Source organism: Ammospiza nelsoni, chromosome 8, assembly GCF_027579445.1.
Source record: "Ammospiza nelsoni isolate bAmmNel1 chromosome 8, bAmmNel1.pri, whole genome shotgun sequence".
In the NCBI taxonomy this organism is placed as follows: domain Eukaryota; kingdom Metazoa; phylum Chordata; class Aves; order Passeriformes; family Passerellidae; genus Ammospiza; species Ammospiza nelsoni.
Genome location: NC_080640.1, coordinates 12,992,776 through 13,009,367, shown reverse-complemented (window position 1 = coordinate 13,009,367; position 16,592 = coordinate 12,992,776). Strand labels below are relative to the sequence as shown.

Sequence of the window (16,592 nt, the reverse complement as noted above, 5' to 3'; positions counted from 1 at the left end):
TTCTCACAACAGCAGTGGCATCACCCTTTCTCAGCCCAGGGTGCCCTCTTCCACCCTTTCACCTGTCTGCAGTGACAGAAGATTCAGGGATAACACATGTAAAGGAGAGTAGATGCAGACACCATGGCTGCAGCCCAGGAATCTCCTCCCACAAAAGCCAGACCAGGAACGCAATCCTGGACCAAAGATGGTGTCTCCTTGCAGTCTGGCCAGCAACAATTCTGCACAGACAAGAGAACACAAGTTACCTCCTTGAAATTGCAAATGTGGGGAGAGGAGGCCAGGAGGCTTGAGTGTTGTATATGAATGACTTTATTTAAGTATGCTGGGCACCACCAGGCAACATGGTTTGGACAGTGTGCGAGGGAACAGTCAGGCAGACCAAACAAATGGCTAGATTGGAGACAGCACCGTCCTGCCCAGTCACTGCAGGTTACAAAATGGAGCACTGCTGCTGCAAGGCCAGCGGAGGGGCTGGGGGGATGGAGAGCACTGCCTGGGGCACACAGTAATGGAACGGAGAGGAATTTGCTGGAATTCCCCTCTGTGTGCTGCAGCAAATCAGCAAGAACACAACCAGTTTCCCAGCAGAAGGCTGAGCATTGATGGCTCTTTTCTGACAGATTCTTGCTTAAAAAACAGTCTGCTCCGATGGGGCGAGGGGAACAAGCAGCCTAGTCTCAGCTGGGAGAGACCACCCTATGCACCTGCCTACAGCCTCTCCAAACCCAGGGGTGAGCCCCTGTCGTGGTTCCTGCAGTGGCAACTGGCTGCTTCTTAATGTTTATCTCAGCTGGGGCAGTGCACTGGCCTTTCCCTCACCTCTGTGGCAATCCTCCAGCTCTTACCCCATCTCTGCACCTGAGAGTGACCCAAAGGTGATGTGTGGCAAAGAACAGAAAAGAGAGAAACGGGAAGGAACTGCCACCAAGTCCAGCTCCATTGCTACTGCCATGTTCTGCAGAAAACTAATAGGAAAAAAAGAGAGCACCGAATAATGCACAAGTAAAACCGGAACAGTGGCATGCCCCAACACAAGCAGGTCTGCAGGCTGCCCAGGGCTGTTAGAGCAGTACAAGCAAAGCAGCCAGCAGGTGAGCAGAAAGGCACTGCAGTGCAGAACACGGCCAGCAGGACAACTTCCTGCTCACACACATGCCACCCACACGGCCTCCCAGCGCTTTGCTGTCCCCTCCCCTGGTGCATTCCCAGTGACCAGCAGGAGCAGGGACGGGGTGGTGCAGGGCTGGCCTTTCCGCTAAGCGCAGGTGCTGTGCGCAGTGCGAACATCGAGCAGTGGGCAGCTGGGCAACAGGTGCTCAAAGAAGACCCAAAGCGTAATTCCCAGGTGGTGTGGTCAGTATTTGAGAGATCCTCAGACATTTCAATAAATAAAACAATTCTTACATTACAATGCACCTTCCCAATTATTATTTTGCCCCAGAATGGATAAAGTACACAAGAGTCATGCCTGGCTGTGAATACATGCTCCCTTTGCCCTGACATGGCAGGAAGGAGGGAAACAGCCTCGACTCTTACAAAGAACACGAGAAGTCAGCACTGTAAATCTTGGCAGGTTGAGGGGGAACACACAAGTGCCTTCACGCCCATTCCGGGGTACTTGCTTCCAGAGGAGAAAAGGTATTTAAAACAAGGTACGAGAGAATAACCGTCTAGTACAATGATAGCTGATTAGATTTGCTTTGTTCTACTCCATGCAATACAAACTAAGTCCTATCGCCAACTTCTCCAGCTGTGGTGCAGACCCCACATCAGTTTAAGAAGTTACACACTCATACACACACTCACACACCAAAACAGTGGGGGCAAATGGACTTAACTGCTGAGAATGTGCTTTCTCTTAATAAAAAATATATTAAAAACAACTTCAAAAACTTACTGATGGTGAAGACACCGCTGAAGAAGGAAGTAGCTATGGGGCCTCAGCTATGTGTTTCCAGACAATCCAGGCATTGCAGTCAGGCTGACTAAAGCCTGCACGAGCAGTCTGCAGTGGTTGGCTCCCTTCTGGCTTGCCAGGCAGTTTCTATAAGCTGTTCCCTTTGTTTTTGCTTGTTTTACAATGACAGATGTGACTGTGATACAGAAAATAAGGGACTGAAATGAAAAAGGAATGGGCCATTTTGGAGAAATGTAGATTGGTATTTTCTCCTTTCCATTAAAAAAAATAAAACAAAACAAAAAAGAAGTTAGTAGTACTAATACAACCCTCCTGCTGCTGTCATCTTTGCTCAGTGACATCGGGGCATGCTGGCGCACACACACACACACAGGCAGCTCTCAGACACTCGGACTCAGAAAAGCGAGTTTAAGTGAGTCTTCGGAGGAGACTGAGGACAGGTCCCAGGGCTAGAAGGTTTTTCGGTGGATGGCACGAGCTCCATCTTCTTCATATTCCTTTTTCGAAACCCACATTTTCTTAAAGGTGTCCAGAGAGGCCAGGATAGAGCCACTACAGAGAGACAGGCATGTTACAGGTTAAAGGAAAATGCTCGGGACACTTTCATAGTGTCTCTGCAGAGATGGGCTGTTTCTTTTATGACACTTCCCCATGACAGTAAGGTGCTCAGTTACACATGACAGATACATTCTCTGGACAGTCACTCCCTCTCCCACAATCCTCAAATGTGCCAGTACTACAGAGCCTGGCACCGCCTGCCCCCTCCCACTGCTGCTTCAAGAACACAGCAAGCATTGCCCAGCTGAGTAACACAACCACCCTGATGCACAGCACCAGTTGGGATAACAACATGAGAGCTACTGGGCTGTGCCTCCCCAGCCCAATCCCACAGCAAAATGTGTTGCTGTGCAGCACATACATACCCAATCCACGTGGAATACAATCTCTCCTGAGGAGCCGATATCTGGAAGAGAGAATCAGTCTGTACCTCCCCAAGCTTCAGTCTGCTCATCCTAGCACACTGCCCACACTTCACGCCAGCTAGCACCTGACACGGATGTGATCTCTCCCAACAGAAAGACACCTGGCAGTGCCTCCAAAACAACCACTCTGGTCCAGAATCCTGGACAGGGGTCATGTCAGAGTAGCCACCTTCTCAGTGATGAAACCAAACTGATTTTCATCGCAACAGCAAATGCTGTTGGGCATGTGAGTGTCTCAGGAAAGGCATTTCTGACTTGAAGTAAATGGCAGCTGCAGTCTGAGAGAGGTTCTTTCAAGGTCACAGACCAACACACTTGGTAAGTGACAAACCCAAAAGAGATGGCTCTTACCCTTATTTTGACGTCCTTCGGAGCCAGTTTCTTCACTTCGCTCAACAGCCTGTCACCAAAGCCTACACAAGACAGAAAATGTGCAGTGTGAGGACTAGGACCACTGAACTCTCACATATCAGAGACCTAAAGAAACCTTAGAAGATGGAAGAGTCCTTTTTGGTATCTAGTCTCAGATATCATGAGCTACAGCAGCAGGAATAAACACAGCTATTCAGTCCTTCTACAGGTATTGATTGGAGGAAAACAGGAAAAGACTTCAAAGCCCAGAAAGTGATGTACGAGGGCAGGGGTCCTGCATACCCAGCAGGGTATGACTAGGACTCAGAAAATTAGAAAGTAAATGCCCTGATAGAGCAGAATTTACACAGCCCTCACCCCAGAGGACAAACTGGGTGATCTGGGTTATCTTCCCAGTTTCACATGAGAAAGAAGCGAGATCAGGTATGTCACAGCACACTGAAAGAGGAAAAGCAGGAACCTTTGAAAAGTGTGGAGCCTCCAGACAGCACAATGTTAGAGAACAGCGTTCGCCTCAGATCCATGTCTGACTTCTGAATGGCAAAAACGAGCACTTCGTGAAGTCCTTCACATTCCTCCCCTATCAGGTCCGGCCGGAACAGGAGCTCTGGGGCTCGGAAACGGGCAGGGCCAATCTGCAAGAGCAGAAGTTAGGACACAGGGAAGAGAACAGTGTGGCTTTCTTCACTACCTACAGATGGGCCTGCCTTTCTTAGGTGAAGCTTCAGAGTAATGAAACTTCCTGAACATTCATTTTGCATCACTAGATACCAAATGAATGCCAGTCTGAACTACAACCCCTACAAAGGGCACCATTTCCAATTTGCAGATGAAAGAGATGAAGAAACTTGTTCAGCCCCATACGGCAGGTCTGGCATAAAGGGAGCAAATCCAGCCCTGGTAGTGGAGGTAAAACCTGTATTTCCTCTCTTTCAACCATTCTGTACTGGGCTGAGTCCTCTAAGGAGTATTCCTAATTCTTCAAGTCAACTGTTAATGCACATGAGACAATTCTAGGCAGGACAAAAGGCACTGTATATAAAACCACTGATGGATTTAGTGAGCTGACACCTACTCACACTCCATACCTGACCTGCATAAAGTTTGTTAGATCAGAGCCTGCTCTCAAACAGCTCAAAGTCCCCATTGTTACACTGCATCCTTACCCAGGACTTCTAGCAGAAGTTGTGAGGTTTCTAGTAAAGTTTTCTTTCCTTAAAGATTCTAGTGCCCAGTCAACAGCCTAGGATGAATTATGATCTTTTAAAATTATCCCCTCCCACCTAACACTGCATGAAATTTCCCATCACTGCAGAGCTTTTCTGGAAACCCTGTGCCTCACATGAGGAATTCTCTAAGAGTGGTCTTTACAAACCTCAATAGTGCTTCCATCTGGCAGGTAGTACTGAGCCTTCTCAGTCTCCAGAGTCTCATCCTTCTGGGGGTTTATTGACAGGTAGCAGGCACGCTGGAGAGGAAACAGAGTCAAGGAGAAAGAGATGAGATGGGTAAACCCAAATGCCTCTGATAAAATGTTTTTCTTACTAATAATCAAAATCCACATATCCCTTCAGGGAGACTGATTTCAACAGTATTATGTGCTGGAGAAAAGAACTTTAAGGTTCACAACAGGCAAACTACATTGCAATATCCCACTTGTGATCCCTAGCTGCCATGGATTTTACTCCATGAAGGGAAGCAAATACTACTGAAAGCCATCATCAGACCCTGAAAAACTGCAGCACAGGTAAATGCAAAACTTAATTCTGAACCACCAGCCCATCTTCACCTCCATGTTAACAGCCTCTCAACAGGGATTAATGTGATTTTGACTACAACTCTCTCAGAAGATGGGACAGCTGAGGTTGCAAATGACCTCTTGCAAATGATCTTGTCTATGCAGGGTCCCCTAAAGCAGGCTGTCCAGGACCACATCCAGGTGATATTACCAAGGACAGAGACTCCACAACCCTCTAGACAGACTGTGCCAGCACTTGGTCACCCTCATGCTAAAGGAAGTTAATGTTCAGACAGAACCTCCTGTGCTTCAGTTCGTGTATCTTGTCCTGTCACTGGACATCACTGAAATGAGTCTGGCTCTGTTTTCTCTGCACCCTCCCTTCAGACATTTATATACATCAACGAGACTCTCCCCAAACCTTTTTTATGGCTGAACAGTCCAAGCTCTCCCTGCCTTTCCACATGTAAGAGTCCTTTAATCATCTTAGTGGCCCTGGACTCCCTCTACCAATGGATTTAGGTGCAGAGCTAGGTAGGCTGAAACTTCCCACCAGATTTCACAAGCCACAACTTCCCTTGAGAAGAAATCCCCTCTTGGACAAACACAGAAACAAAGCAGGGCATCACCTCCTTGATGGTCTTGACAATCTCAAACTCAGAGGTTGTGTGGAAGTCGTAGCCTTCCTTCCGGAGATAGAGGCGCAGGAAGCGGGAGACGTCCCGGCCAGCGATGTCGATGCGCATGATGGAGTGAGGCATGGCAAAGCCTTCATAGATGGGAACCGCGTGGGTGACGCCATCCCCAGAGTCCAGCACCACTCCCGTGGTCCTGCCGGTCGCGTAGCTACCAAGGGACAAAGGCTCAAGTCAGAACAAGCAACTCAAAGTGAGCCCAGACAAGCAGCACATCCACACTCAACTCAGGAAGCAAAGATTTCATATAAAACAGGGCCTAAAAACCCCTCAAAATGCAAGTTCTGTTGGCAGTTCAGCAAATTTCCTGTAAACTCTTTATTACATAAATTGAGTTTCAGTTCTTGCATGAAAAATCGGGGAAGACATCAGTGAGGTCTTCCATGATTTTTTTGTAGAATGGATTTCATGGCAACATTCCACAAACACAAATCAAAGATGAAAGACACTTACAGGCTAAGCACAGCTTGCATGGAGATGAACAGTGCTGGCACATTGAAGGTCTCAAAAAACACCTCAGCAGCACGCTCTCTGTTCTTGCGTGGGTTTAGGGGTGCTTCTGTCAGCAGCACAGGATGCTGGGAAAAAGAAGAAGGAGCTGTGCTGCAGTAACCAGGAGGCAGTAGTGGTGGGTTCCTAAATGTTTCTGCTTATTTATTCATTTTAGGAACCACTGGTACAAGAGGGCAGGTACAAAGGAGTAATTTCAGCTGAGCTGTATTAGATTGAATAATCTCTATTAGGTTGGAAGACCAGCAGGGTTCTGGTTTAGTTATGAAGAAGTGTTAGGAAGTTTCTCTGTGAGTAACTCTGACCCATGAAGGAGAAGTAGGATGACTCTCAGTGAGAAAAATCAGCCAGATAAGCCAAAATACACACCCTAAGAAAGGGTGAAGGCATATGGTCTTTCAGCACAGGCAGACAGAAATATTCCTACTCCACAACTTAGATTGCTCTCAGAGATTTAATAATTTTTTGGTCTGATCCTTCCAGACCACAGGACTGTGGTTTTCTCCTTCCTCACTTCAACTCATGTCACTGCTGAGTGGATATGCCTGATGTGCAGGCAGAACAGGAAAAGTCAGAAACACTTGGCCAAGAGTAGAATCTTGAGAGAGAGAGTGTGAATAGCAAATGTGAAAGGCAGATTTTCAGTTAGGCCAGACCATCAGATCTGGAGAAGAATTCTGCTTGGACACTTCTTGTGCAGTATCTCCTGAGACGTGAAAGAACCTAATTTAGCAACAGACACACATTCAGAAAGAAGGCCAAAGGAAAAGTCCCAAATCTTTCCAAGTTCCAAGGCTCCTGGTGTTACACACACTGAATGATGCCTGTGCCTTTCCATAATGTGGTCTCTCACCTCTTCTGAGAAGGTCTGGAGCTGGTCTTTAGAATACACATACTGCCAGATGCGCTCCATGTCATTCCAGTCCTTCACTATGCCATGCTCCATCGGGTATCGGATCGCAAGAAGACCTCTGTGCTCCTGAGCAAACAGGAAGAACAAGAGAGCATCAGAGCTTCCAACAATCCCACTTCTGAGCATTGTGACTTACTGTCAGACTCACCTACAGTTTTGATTCCACTAAAAGATAACTTATCTATAGCATACAGGGCAAAACCTGAACATTCATCACAAACATCTCTCCCAGAGAAGCCAAGCCTAGACAAGGCCTTTTCATACAAGCAGGAATGTCTACATCTGACATTGGCAGAGCATATTCCATCAAAACACTTTTAAAGTCAACACACACAGACACCTATCATATGGTATCTTTGTACTACCAGATCAGCCATGACACAAAAAAAAAAAAACAAAAACATAATAGGATGTTACTGGGGAATGCAGTTTGAAGGACTCTCAAGAAATGTGACCACACAACTGACTACATGCTGACAGAAGCAGGACTGTGGAGGGAAGCTTCCTGCCCACAACAGGGAGATACACAGCAATTGAGTAGGGTCCATTTCTAAAGCTCCCAGTCAAAAGTATGTAACCATATAGAGCTAAAAGCAGCCTAAAAAGAAAAAGAGATATATCAAAGGCCTGTGTCTGCAGACTGGCTGACATTGGCTTCACATTCCACCTTGGACACACATGCAAGTGACAATCTGTTCTACTCTTTGGACCTACACAATACCAAAGAACCACAGCCCAGCTGCCACATCCCCCCTTACAGCAGCACACTGAGATACATGGACAAGTGCAGTGTACAGGTGCTCTTACCTCTGCCTTTGGACCAATGAAAATGTCCCCTTCTAAAGCACCAGCCATGACACGAACATGCTTTGGTCTGCCCACACTAGAACAGAGACAACACAGTAAATGCTTCTACAAAGAGCTCAGATGCACCCAAGGATTGCATACTTTGTGCTTCTCTCTGTCCTAACCAGAACTTTCACAGTGGGTGAGATTGGGGGTGCTACCAGGTGCAAACAGACCCAGGTTTGCTCTGAGCTAATCTCAGAAATCAGAGGTGAAGGGGACAGACTGTAGACAGTTCTGAACTGGCTGGACATAAACCAGCTGAGTCTGGCCATATTTTCACTGACTATTCAGGACTCACCTGTTTCAACAGTGCCTGGGATGAACATGGCTAGACTGAGCAATTGTCTGAGGTGTTGGACCCACATGTGCTGCCAGACCTCAAGCAGACTTCTCAGATTAGACATTTGTGTCCCATGACCCACCATCCCATACAGAACATATTGCTCAGAACACAAAACTACTCACTAAAAACCCACCACACTGAAAATAAAGGCCAGTGACTGTTCAGAGTTCCTGTTCCAGCTGTCTTCATCCTGGCAAAACTCTTAGAAAACTCACAAAAAAAGTCTGTCAGGAATCAAGACGTCATACCACACACTGAGAAAATACAAAGGTCTTCACACTTCTTATGCCAAATTTTACTTTTTCCAGGTCCTTTTCTTCATGTGTGAAGATTAAAGGATCCTACAGCTTTGGTTGTGTGTTGAGCCTGACAAAGTGATATCATCTTTTATGATGTGTGTGTATGTCCCCAAAAATCTCAAAATATTTAACAGTGGAGCTCTCATCTCCCTGATGCTTCTCTGCAGCAGGCAGAAAAGAATAAATAATTTTTCCATTCATAAAACTGGGCAATTCTTCCCCTCTACATACCAAAGAATTGGTACACAGTACTAAGAAGCTGCCAAGACCAGCAGAATACTTACTAGTTAGGAAAGCAGTATTTTGGTATTTGATCGCCTGCAAAACCTGCTTTAATCACACCCGAGCCCTGTGGAAGCAAGAGACAAATACATGAGCTTAGCACTCATTCCATCACCTTCACAAGTTTTAGAGGAGCAGCAAAGTACATCAGGACTGCCAGATGCTCTCCTTTCTACTAGGAATAAAGCTCCCAAGGGACTGGCTCTCCAGGCTGCTTGGGGATAGGAAGTGCCAGCTTGGCTGTTGGAGGGAGTGACCGGCACCTTGTCTGGCAGTGACATCTCACAGGGCACAACCATCCCATGCACCCTGGTACTGCTCTGCACACACCCAAACACCCTGTATGGACGAGTATTTTTCTAGCCAGGGTTACATGAGGGGTGCAGGAGGCTAAACCCACACTCCACAGGTGTCTATTGATATTAGATAACCTTTGGGGGGAGAACACTCCAGAAAGCCCAGCAAGAACAACTGAACTCTGCCAGCTTCAGGAGGCACTGGAAGAATGAAGGCTACAGGCCTCTCAGAAGGAGATTTGGAAAAGATGGAGGGAGGGCAGATAAAGTCAGAGAAGGAAGTAGCAAAGAATTGTGAGAAACAGACTGGAGAAGAAATAGGGAAAAGATGATCAGACAGTGGATGAACTAGCTAACGCTAAGAAGGCACAAGTGTGGTCAGAAAAGACACTGGAAACCAACCCACACTGTGACTGGGAAAGGACAAACGTTCCAGTTACACTGCAAGGGGAAAGGCTGGGGGCAGGAAGCACAGCTGATAGGACAGAGCTTGTTCAGAGGAGTCAAAGAAGAGATGAGAGATGGCAGTCAGGAAGGCACAGATCCAAGAGCCTCCTGCAACATTCAAAGCAGCAAACACAGGGTGGGTAACACCAGCCACAGCAAGGCCCTGGCAGGGAGTCAGCGCCGGGCATCTGGCCCCACCGCTCTCACTCCCTGTGCGGAAGCATCCTGGAACACCATCATCAACTTGGATCTGCGCTGACTCCTTCCCCTCCTCCATTTCCTCTCCCTGCACAAGGGAATGACATCTTGAAACAATGAGCAGCTTGCAGGAACACCCAAGTTTTGCTAAGGAGTGGATTTTCATAGGATCTCCTCAGATAAGCCGTTTCACTGGTAATCCCAGCCTACCATGGGCACGAGCTCTTCTACAGAACAAGGAACAGTTCTGCTTAGCCCATGGTGGGAGCAAAGTGTGTGTGAGCTTGCACTGAAAGCTGTGACCTGTCAAGTGCCTGTTCACTCTCAAGGGCTCTGCAGTAGGAATGCTCTGGTTTGGAGGCCAAAAAGATATTTTGGCTACCCCACTGCATTTTAAAATGAGCAGCAACACAGCTCCTCCATAGCTTTCCACTTCTCACCACCATTGCATGGGTCAGCACCACCACTTTTGCTTTGAGGCTGGGGCCAGATGAGTTGCTCAGGGCTCTGACAAGCAAGCCCTGGCTGCAGTGGTTTCCAATGCTGCCTTCCCAGTGCCAGAGGTTACCAGCCAGAGCAGGCTCAGCAGAAAGGAATGTGGGGTGGCCCCAGCCTCTCCCGTTCACAGTCCAGCGTTTGCTGCCAAGCTACTTCCATCAGCAGCTTCAGCAAGGATGTCAGGCTCTGCACAGAGTGTGCACTCTGCCACCAGAGCCAGGACACTCCTGCCTCTAAAGCACCAGAGTCAGATTTGCCAGGACACATCTGTGGGAGAGGAGTGTCAGGAATACTCTGCAAACCAGACACAGCTATTTATAAAGCATATGAAAGGCAGATTGCTCGAATTCTTTGTCTCCTGATAAACACCTGCAGCCAGGCTGGCTCCAGGAGCACGCCCAAGCTGCCAACTGGGCAGGACTAACTACTTCCTTTCCACACAGGGACTCAGCTCCAGGTGCATCCCAAGGTCTGCACTAACTGATGTCAGTGTGACAAAGTGGCAGGTGAAGTGTTAAAAAGACTTCCCTTGACACAGACTCTCTTCTGGCTATTCCCTTCAAAGTGAAACAAGGAACAAACCAAAACCACTATTTTGATTTTTCTTATCATAGTTTATAAACAACTCTCTGCCTGGGAAAGAATACCATCCTGTGGCAAGTCTTGCAGAAAAATAATTGAATGAAATGCAGTAAAATAATGTAACCAAATTAGAATATTGCACTTAGTGAATATTTTGTTCAGGATTATGAACAGTCTTGTTGCTAGCACATTCTGCTGCAGGGAACTGGTTTCAGGAGAACAATGATGCTCCTATTTTAACTTAGAGATTAAAACTTCCTTATGTCAGGCCAAAAAATTGCCCAGCGTGTCCTGGTGAGATTCCCAGCAAGTTCTGTATTTTAAGATTTACATACTGAAGTTCAAAGTTAACCAAATGTGTTGGGAGTTCAGAACTCCAGCCTGGAGTCAAAGACAAAGGACTGCTTTGAATGTGCCGGTGGGATGGGGCTTCAACACAAGTGTGCTTCCAAGGGCCTGGGAACAGACCAAGAACAGCTGGTTGATATCTCTGCACTACAAAGACCTGCCTGCACTTTCTGACCTATTCAATTTTTCTTGAAAACATTTTACTTCTTTGAAGATATGTGCACACTGAGTAAATCTGTTTATTATAGACCAGTTTGAGATTCCTATGCAATGAGAGGAAAATGTTTACATTTTGAAAGAACTCTGATTCAGGAGGTTTAAAGACCTGTTTTTTCATCTTTGTTTCAAATAAGCAAAAACACATGCACCTTCTCTTCTGTTACAAACTCTGATTTATTAAAACTTTTTAAAAAATTGAAAAATTTATATACTTTCACCAGTAACTATCCTGGCTGGATTTTCATTCCATTTTATCTGGCAGCAGTTTATCTTTTTTTTTTTTTTAATCAATCAGAGCAAAAGAATAAAAGAAGAAAAACTACAAGAAAAATGTAGAGGTCAAGGAAGATAAATTCATTAAAAATTCTTGTGAGTGTCATGAAGGAACTGAACATACCTCATTCCTGAACATAGCTCATCTACTAGCTCTGTGGCCAACTGGTTATGGATTCATTCATCTTGGTGCATTTAGGACTCAAATTTAAATGGAAATCACCAATCAATCTTCCATGTAGCACTTTCTATGGAGAGTGCACATTTCATATTGTTGTGAAACTGTTTTATTTGATACAGAATTTATAAGATCAAGAACAAACCAAAGACACAACAGCCCTTGCTGACAGCTCAGCTGTATAAAATGCCACCGCTTAGACTACAAGGCAAACAAGAGATAATTCCATGTTCCATGGAGGTCAAGAAATTTGCACTGACTTAGGCCACAGCTGGAGTACTGACATGTGCATTATGTTCAGCAGGGCCCCCAGACCATTCAGAGAGAGCTTGTTGGACTGCAGTTGGGAATACAACTCTTAAAAATTAGACAATGAGAGTATAAAGTTGTGCTGAGGTACAGCTCCAACCTCCCACTGTACATTACAAAGCTCTCCCTGCTGAAAACATACAGCTAAGAGCAATGTGCTGTAAGAGAAAAAAAAAACCCTCTCTGCTAATTTTTTAGCTACAGAACTTCATGTCCTTTTGGAACACACTGAGATTCTAGAGCAGGGCTGGGACTGGAGGGGTCTGGCTCTCACCAGCTCAGTATCTCACTTCCCCCTTCCCACACACAGGCATGTGAGACAGGATAACATTCAGCCTTCAAAAGGTGCTGCAGCTCTCTGCAGAAAAGCAGTAATGGAACAGCAGTGCCAAGAGTGGTACCTGCTCCGTGCAGCTCCACTTCCCATCCTGCCTGAACTCCAAAGAGTGAAAACTGCAGTGTCACCACGAGCCTCCTTGGCCCACAGCCTGCCAGCGTTCCAGGCAGATGCTGCAACAACTGCTCCATTCTGTTCTTGTACAGGGAGGGGAAGGGGGGGAAACTCATTTATCAGAGAAGCAAGAACAAGAATCAGCTTTTATAAGACCAGCTGATAAAATGAAAAAAGACACAGAATCAGCTGCTGGCACATGAGCCCTCCTTCAGGTCTGAGGCAGAGGCAGCAATCACTGCACTAAATAACAAAAGGACAAGCTGAAATTAAATATAGGCTGCTACTACATTAGTAGCTCAACAAAGTGATCGTCACAGTGCCAGAACACCTAGAGATAAATTTATTGTTTAGCTAATCACTCAACAACGCAGCAGGATCAGGGCTGATACAGGCATTCCTAAAAACAATCCACCCAATGCATTTTTTAACATCTTCAATAAAGAAGATACATGTTTTTCTCAACATAGTCAATTTTACTGCTTACTCTCATTTTCTATTAGATGCTTTCCTTCAATGTCTAACCCAAATCCCTCTGCTGTAAAATTCCAGGGAAATAAACAAAGCCAAAACTGTATCAGAGAGCTCAAGATGTAGAAAGGAACTTAGGATCCATAATAAAGAAAAAGTCAAAAGAATAACCACCTTTATCGGAGACCTACAATTATTCACCTTATGGAGAGTTAAAGCAATAGGCTGAGAAGTGCCAGGCCAAGAAATCAAATTCATATGGCAAAAAAAAATTCAGGAGAAATTAAGCGTGTGGAAGAAGAATGGAGCACAGTACTGACTCTTCAAAACAACAGAATCTCAATCACTGGCGATAGAGGTCAGAAGGGAGGAGCACGGGTTTGTGACTCAGTACACAGAAGGAGGCTCTGTCCAAGACAGGCCCTCCCATTCCTTCCTGGATGGTCCCTCCTCCTGGGAGGGCAGCATGGATGGGGCAAATCAGAACTGTATCCAGAAGTACCTCAAAGAGGCACGGAATCACTGTCATTCATCTCCCGCAGAGCTATTACACACACAGACTGAAGGTCTGCTTTGTGCTAATGAGCAGCATCAGCACATTGGAGCAGCCATCTGCACCACCACACTACGCTGATGCAACCCTGGGCACAGATCCGTCAGCAGTGGCATTCCAAGGCACGGGAATCCATGCCTTGGGAACGGCACTGCCTTGTTGTGACCACTGCGCTGGATGCGCTGGAGGAGGGGCAGTACAAGAGGTCAAGGCTTCTGTCTCGCTGGGCCTGTGAGGGGTGCCTGGCTGGAGAGCTCCATGTCCTGCATGGGCCCAGGGAAGCGCCAGCACCCCCAGAGCTTGCCGGGGGTGCATCCACGGCCTGCCAGGAGCACGCTGGAACCCTGGCCAAGGCCGGCCCCACAGCACGCTGGGAGTGTGGCCATGGCCTGGCCGGCACCCGCATTGTCCCCCCGGCACAAAGAGGGGTGGGGCGGGACGGGAAGCCCCGCCTGACTGACAGCGGCAGCTGCCAATGAGCGCAGGTGCTCTGGCGACGGTCCCGCCCCGCTCCGGCAGGTAGCAGAGGGCTGCCCCGCTGACTGACAGCTATCTCAGCCAATGGGGACGCGCCGCCCCTCCCAACCAGCGGCAGCTTGGCGGCAGCGGGGGCTGCGCCCCCCCAGCGCTGGGCAGCGGCCCCGCTGCAGGTGACTGCCAGTCGCCCCAGCCAATCGCGACTCGCCGACGCGGAGCGGCCCCGCCCCCCGAGGACGCCGTATGGCGCCGTGAGAGGACCGGAGGCGGCGGCCGAGCCGGCCGATGTGGGGGGGCGGCGGCGGGCGGGGCGCGGCCACCCCGATGACAAAGGGATTGCGGGCCCTCCCCGCTCCCGGGACGCGCGGCCGCCCGCACTCACGTTGTCTATCACGACGGGCTGGTTCGCTATCACATCGTAGGACTCCATGGCGAGGACCCGCCGCAGCCGCCCGTGAGGGAGCAACAGCCCAGCCCTCGGCGGCGCATGCGCGGAGCGGCGACGCGGCGCCGCCTGGGTGATGTATTCCTGCCGCCGCGGCGCCTGCCGGGAGCTGTAGTCCGACGCTGCGCAGAGCCAAGCGGGGAGGCGCGCCGGGAGCGGAGCATGCCGGGAGCTGTAGGCCGGCGCCGGGAGCGAGCCATGCTGGGAATTGTAGGCCGGCGGAGGAGCGGGGCGTGCTGGGAGGCGGAGAGCGGAAAAAGGGAATTCTGCGGACACATCTACGGCCCAGAAACCGGTGGGTGTTGCCGTTCAGGAGACAGCTGGGTACTTCCACCAAGAATGCTGCATCGCAACTGGCTGGCTTATGCTTAATAGATTTCCCCTCGCCTAATTTTTTCTAATAGGAAAGGAGAAAAAGGTGATCCCATCAACTTCTGTAGCTGGGATCTATGACTAAGGAAAGCTTTTTATTGTCCCATAATTTCATGTGATCATCTTTACGAACTACTGGTCATAACACATCTGTTCCCTCCAGGAAATACCAGTTTCTCTCAATTTTTGAGGCACGAAAGCCACACAAGAGTGTCAGTATAAAGAATGCACATCATGAACATGTCAGTATTGAACAATGAACACATTGTCATTTTCTATTGACTAAGTATTCTAAAGGCACTCGGAATAATCCATGTCTGAAACTCTGGGTCTTGAAATTAATTAAAATGGACTTCCATGCCAGTGGGAACACCTGAATGCTTGATTCACCTATCTTGTCCCACATTTCTCCTGCACACATGGACTTTTCTCTTGTAGTTCGTAGCTTTAGCCCCAGTAGATAAATTTCATCCCAGATGTTTACCTTTAGCAACCTTCCCCATTCCCCTAGTCTACAAGAGGGAGCTTTTGTACAACAGGATTGAGGGGTTTAAATTAAGGGTAGCGTTGTATCACTTCAGTGAATGCCAGGTGACACTCATTATGGGTGTGTGGAGCCAACACAGCCTTTCATACATACTCTGTTACATTCACCTTCTCAGCTGACTGTAGCTGACTACTCGGGCAGATGTCACAAAAAGGAGTATCACAGTAACAGGACAAGTGAAACATTTTTCACTGTGGGAAGTGAGGACACCAACTGCTCACCTCCTCTATCAGGGGATTGTCACTTGGTGTCAGCTTCTTGACCATGTGTGTTCTCCCAAATGGTGTCATGAATGTTTTTAGAATAAACTCTCACCTATTTAAATGAGAAATGCGAGCATGAGCTCCCACCCTCTCCTCTGAGCATTCTATAGCTCATCTTTTCCTATTTGCTGATTAACAAGCAGGACCCTGCTCTAGGAAAGGTGTGTGGGACTATCGTGCACACACCATCCCCATGTACATACCTGGCTTTGCATGGCCCCAGTTGTAGTTGCGACTCAGGAATGAGCCAGATCGTCAGTGTGAGCCCCAAACTTCACCCATTGCCAGCTTCCAGTTGCCTGCAAGGGCCCTACAGACACAGAGATGGCACGGGGAGAGGAGTGCTCCTTGAGCACAGGAGGAGGTGTAAAGGCAGCAGTGAGAACGGCCCTGTGTCCAGGCCTGCCCCGGGGCGGGATCTCCCGCTTTCCCCGGACCCGCTCCGCGTTCCCGCCACCGCCTCGCGCGGCCATCGCTCCGCCCACCGCGTGCCCCCGCGCCGCCGCTAGGGGGCGCGCCCGCAAGGCAGCGAGGGGCGGGGGCAGAGGCGCGGCCGCCCTCCGGGCCGCGAGCTTCCATTGGTCAGCCGGTCCTGTCATTCACGCCACCCTTGCAGGGGGGCTCCACCCTCTCCGCGCGGAGCCCCGCGCAGCGCCGCCATTGGCGGAGCTGGTCTGTCACTCAGGCGGCCCGGCAGTAGGCCCCGCCCCTCCTCCGCGGCCCCACGCAGCCGCTTGGGCCGGGCCGGGCCGGGCCGGGC

At 48.5% G+C, this 16,592-nt stretch overlaps 1 protein-coding gene across 1 annotated transcript; it reads right to left on the bottom strand.

Moving 5' to 3' along the window:
- Positions 1–294: 294 nt before the first annotated feature.
- Positions 295–14,708, bottom strand: ACTR1A (actin related protein 1A). The gene is made up of 11 exons (XM_059476634.1): positions 14,588–14,708; positions 8,908–8,972; positions 7,940–8,015; positions 7,073–7,198; positions 6,163–6,287; positions 5,644–5,860; positions 4,652–4,744; positions 3,737–3,911; positions 3,256–3,317; positions 2,845–2,885; positions 295–2,473 (listed from the first exon to the last, which is right to left on the bottom strand). Exons 1-11 carry the CDS (start codon positions 14,633–14,635, stop codon positions 2,371–2,373), a joined length of 1,131 nt encoding a protein of 376 aa, XP_059332617.1. The 5' UTR covers positions 14,636–14,708; the 3' UTR covers positions 295–2,370.
- Positions 14,709–16,592: the final 1,884 nt, after the last annotated feature.

Coding starts and splice junctions, on each gene's coding strand:
- ACTR1A (XM_059476634.1), bottom strand. CDS start 14,635: ATGGAGTCCTACGATGTGATAGCGAACCAGCCCGTCGTGATAGACAAC. Junction 4,745..5,643: donor TTGTCAAGACCATCAAGGAG/GTGATGCCCTGC, acceptor TTTCCTCTCCAG/CGTGCCTGCTACCTGTCAAT. Junction 3,912..4,651: donor CAGATGGAAGCACTATTGAG/GTTTGTAAAGAC, acceptor CTGCTCTTGCAG/ATTGGCCCTGCCCGTTTCCG.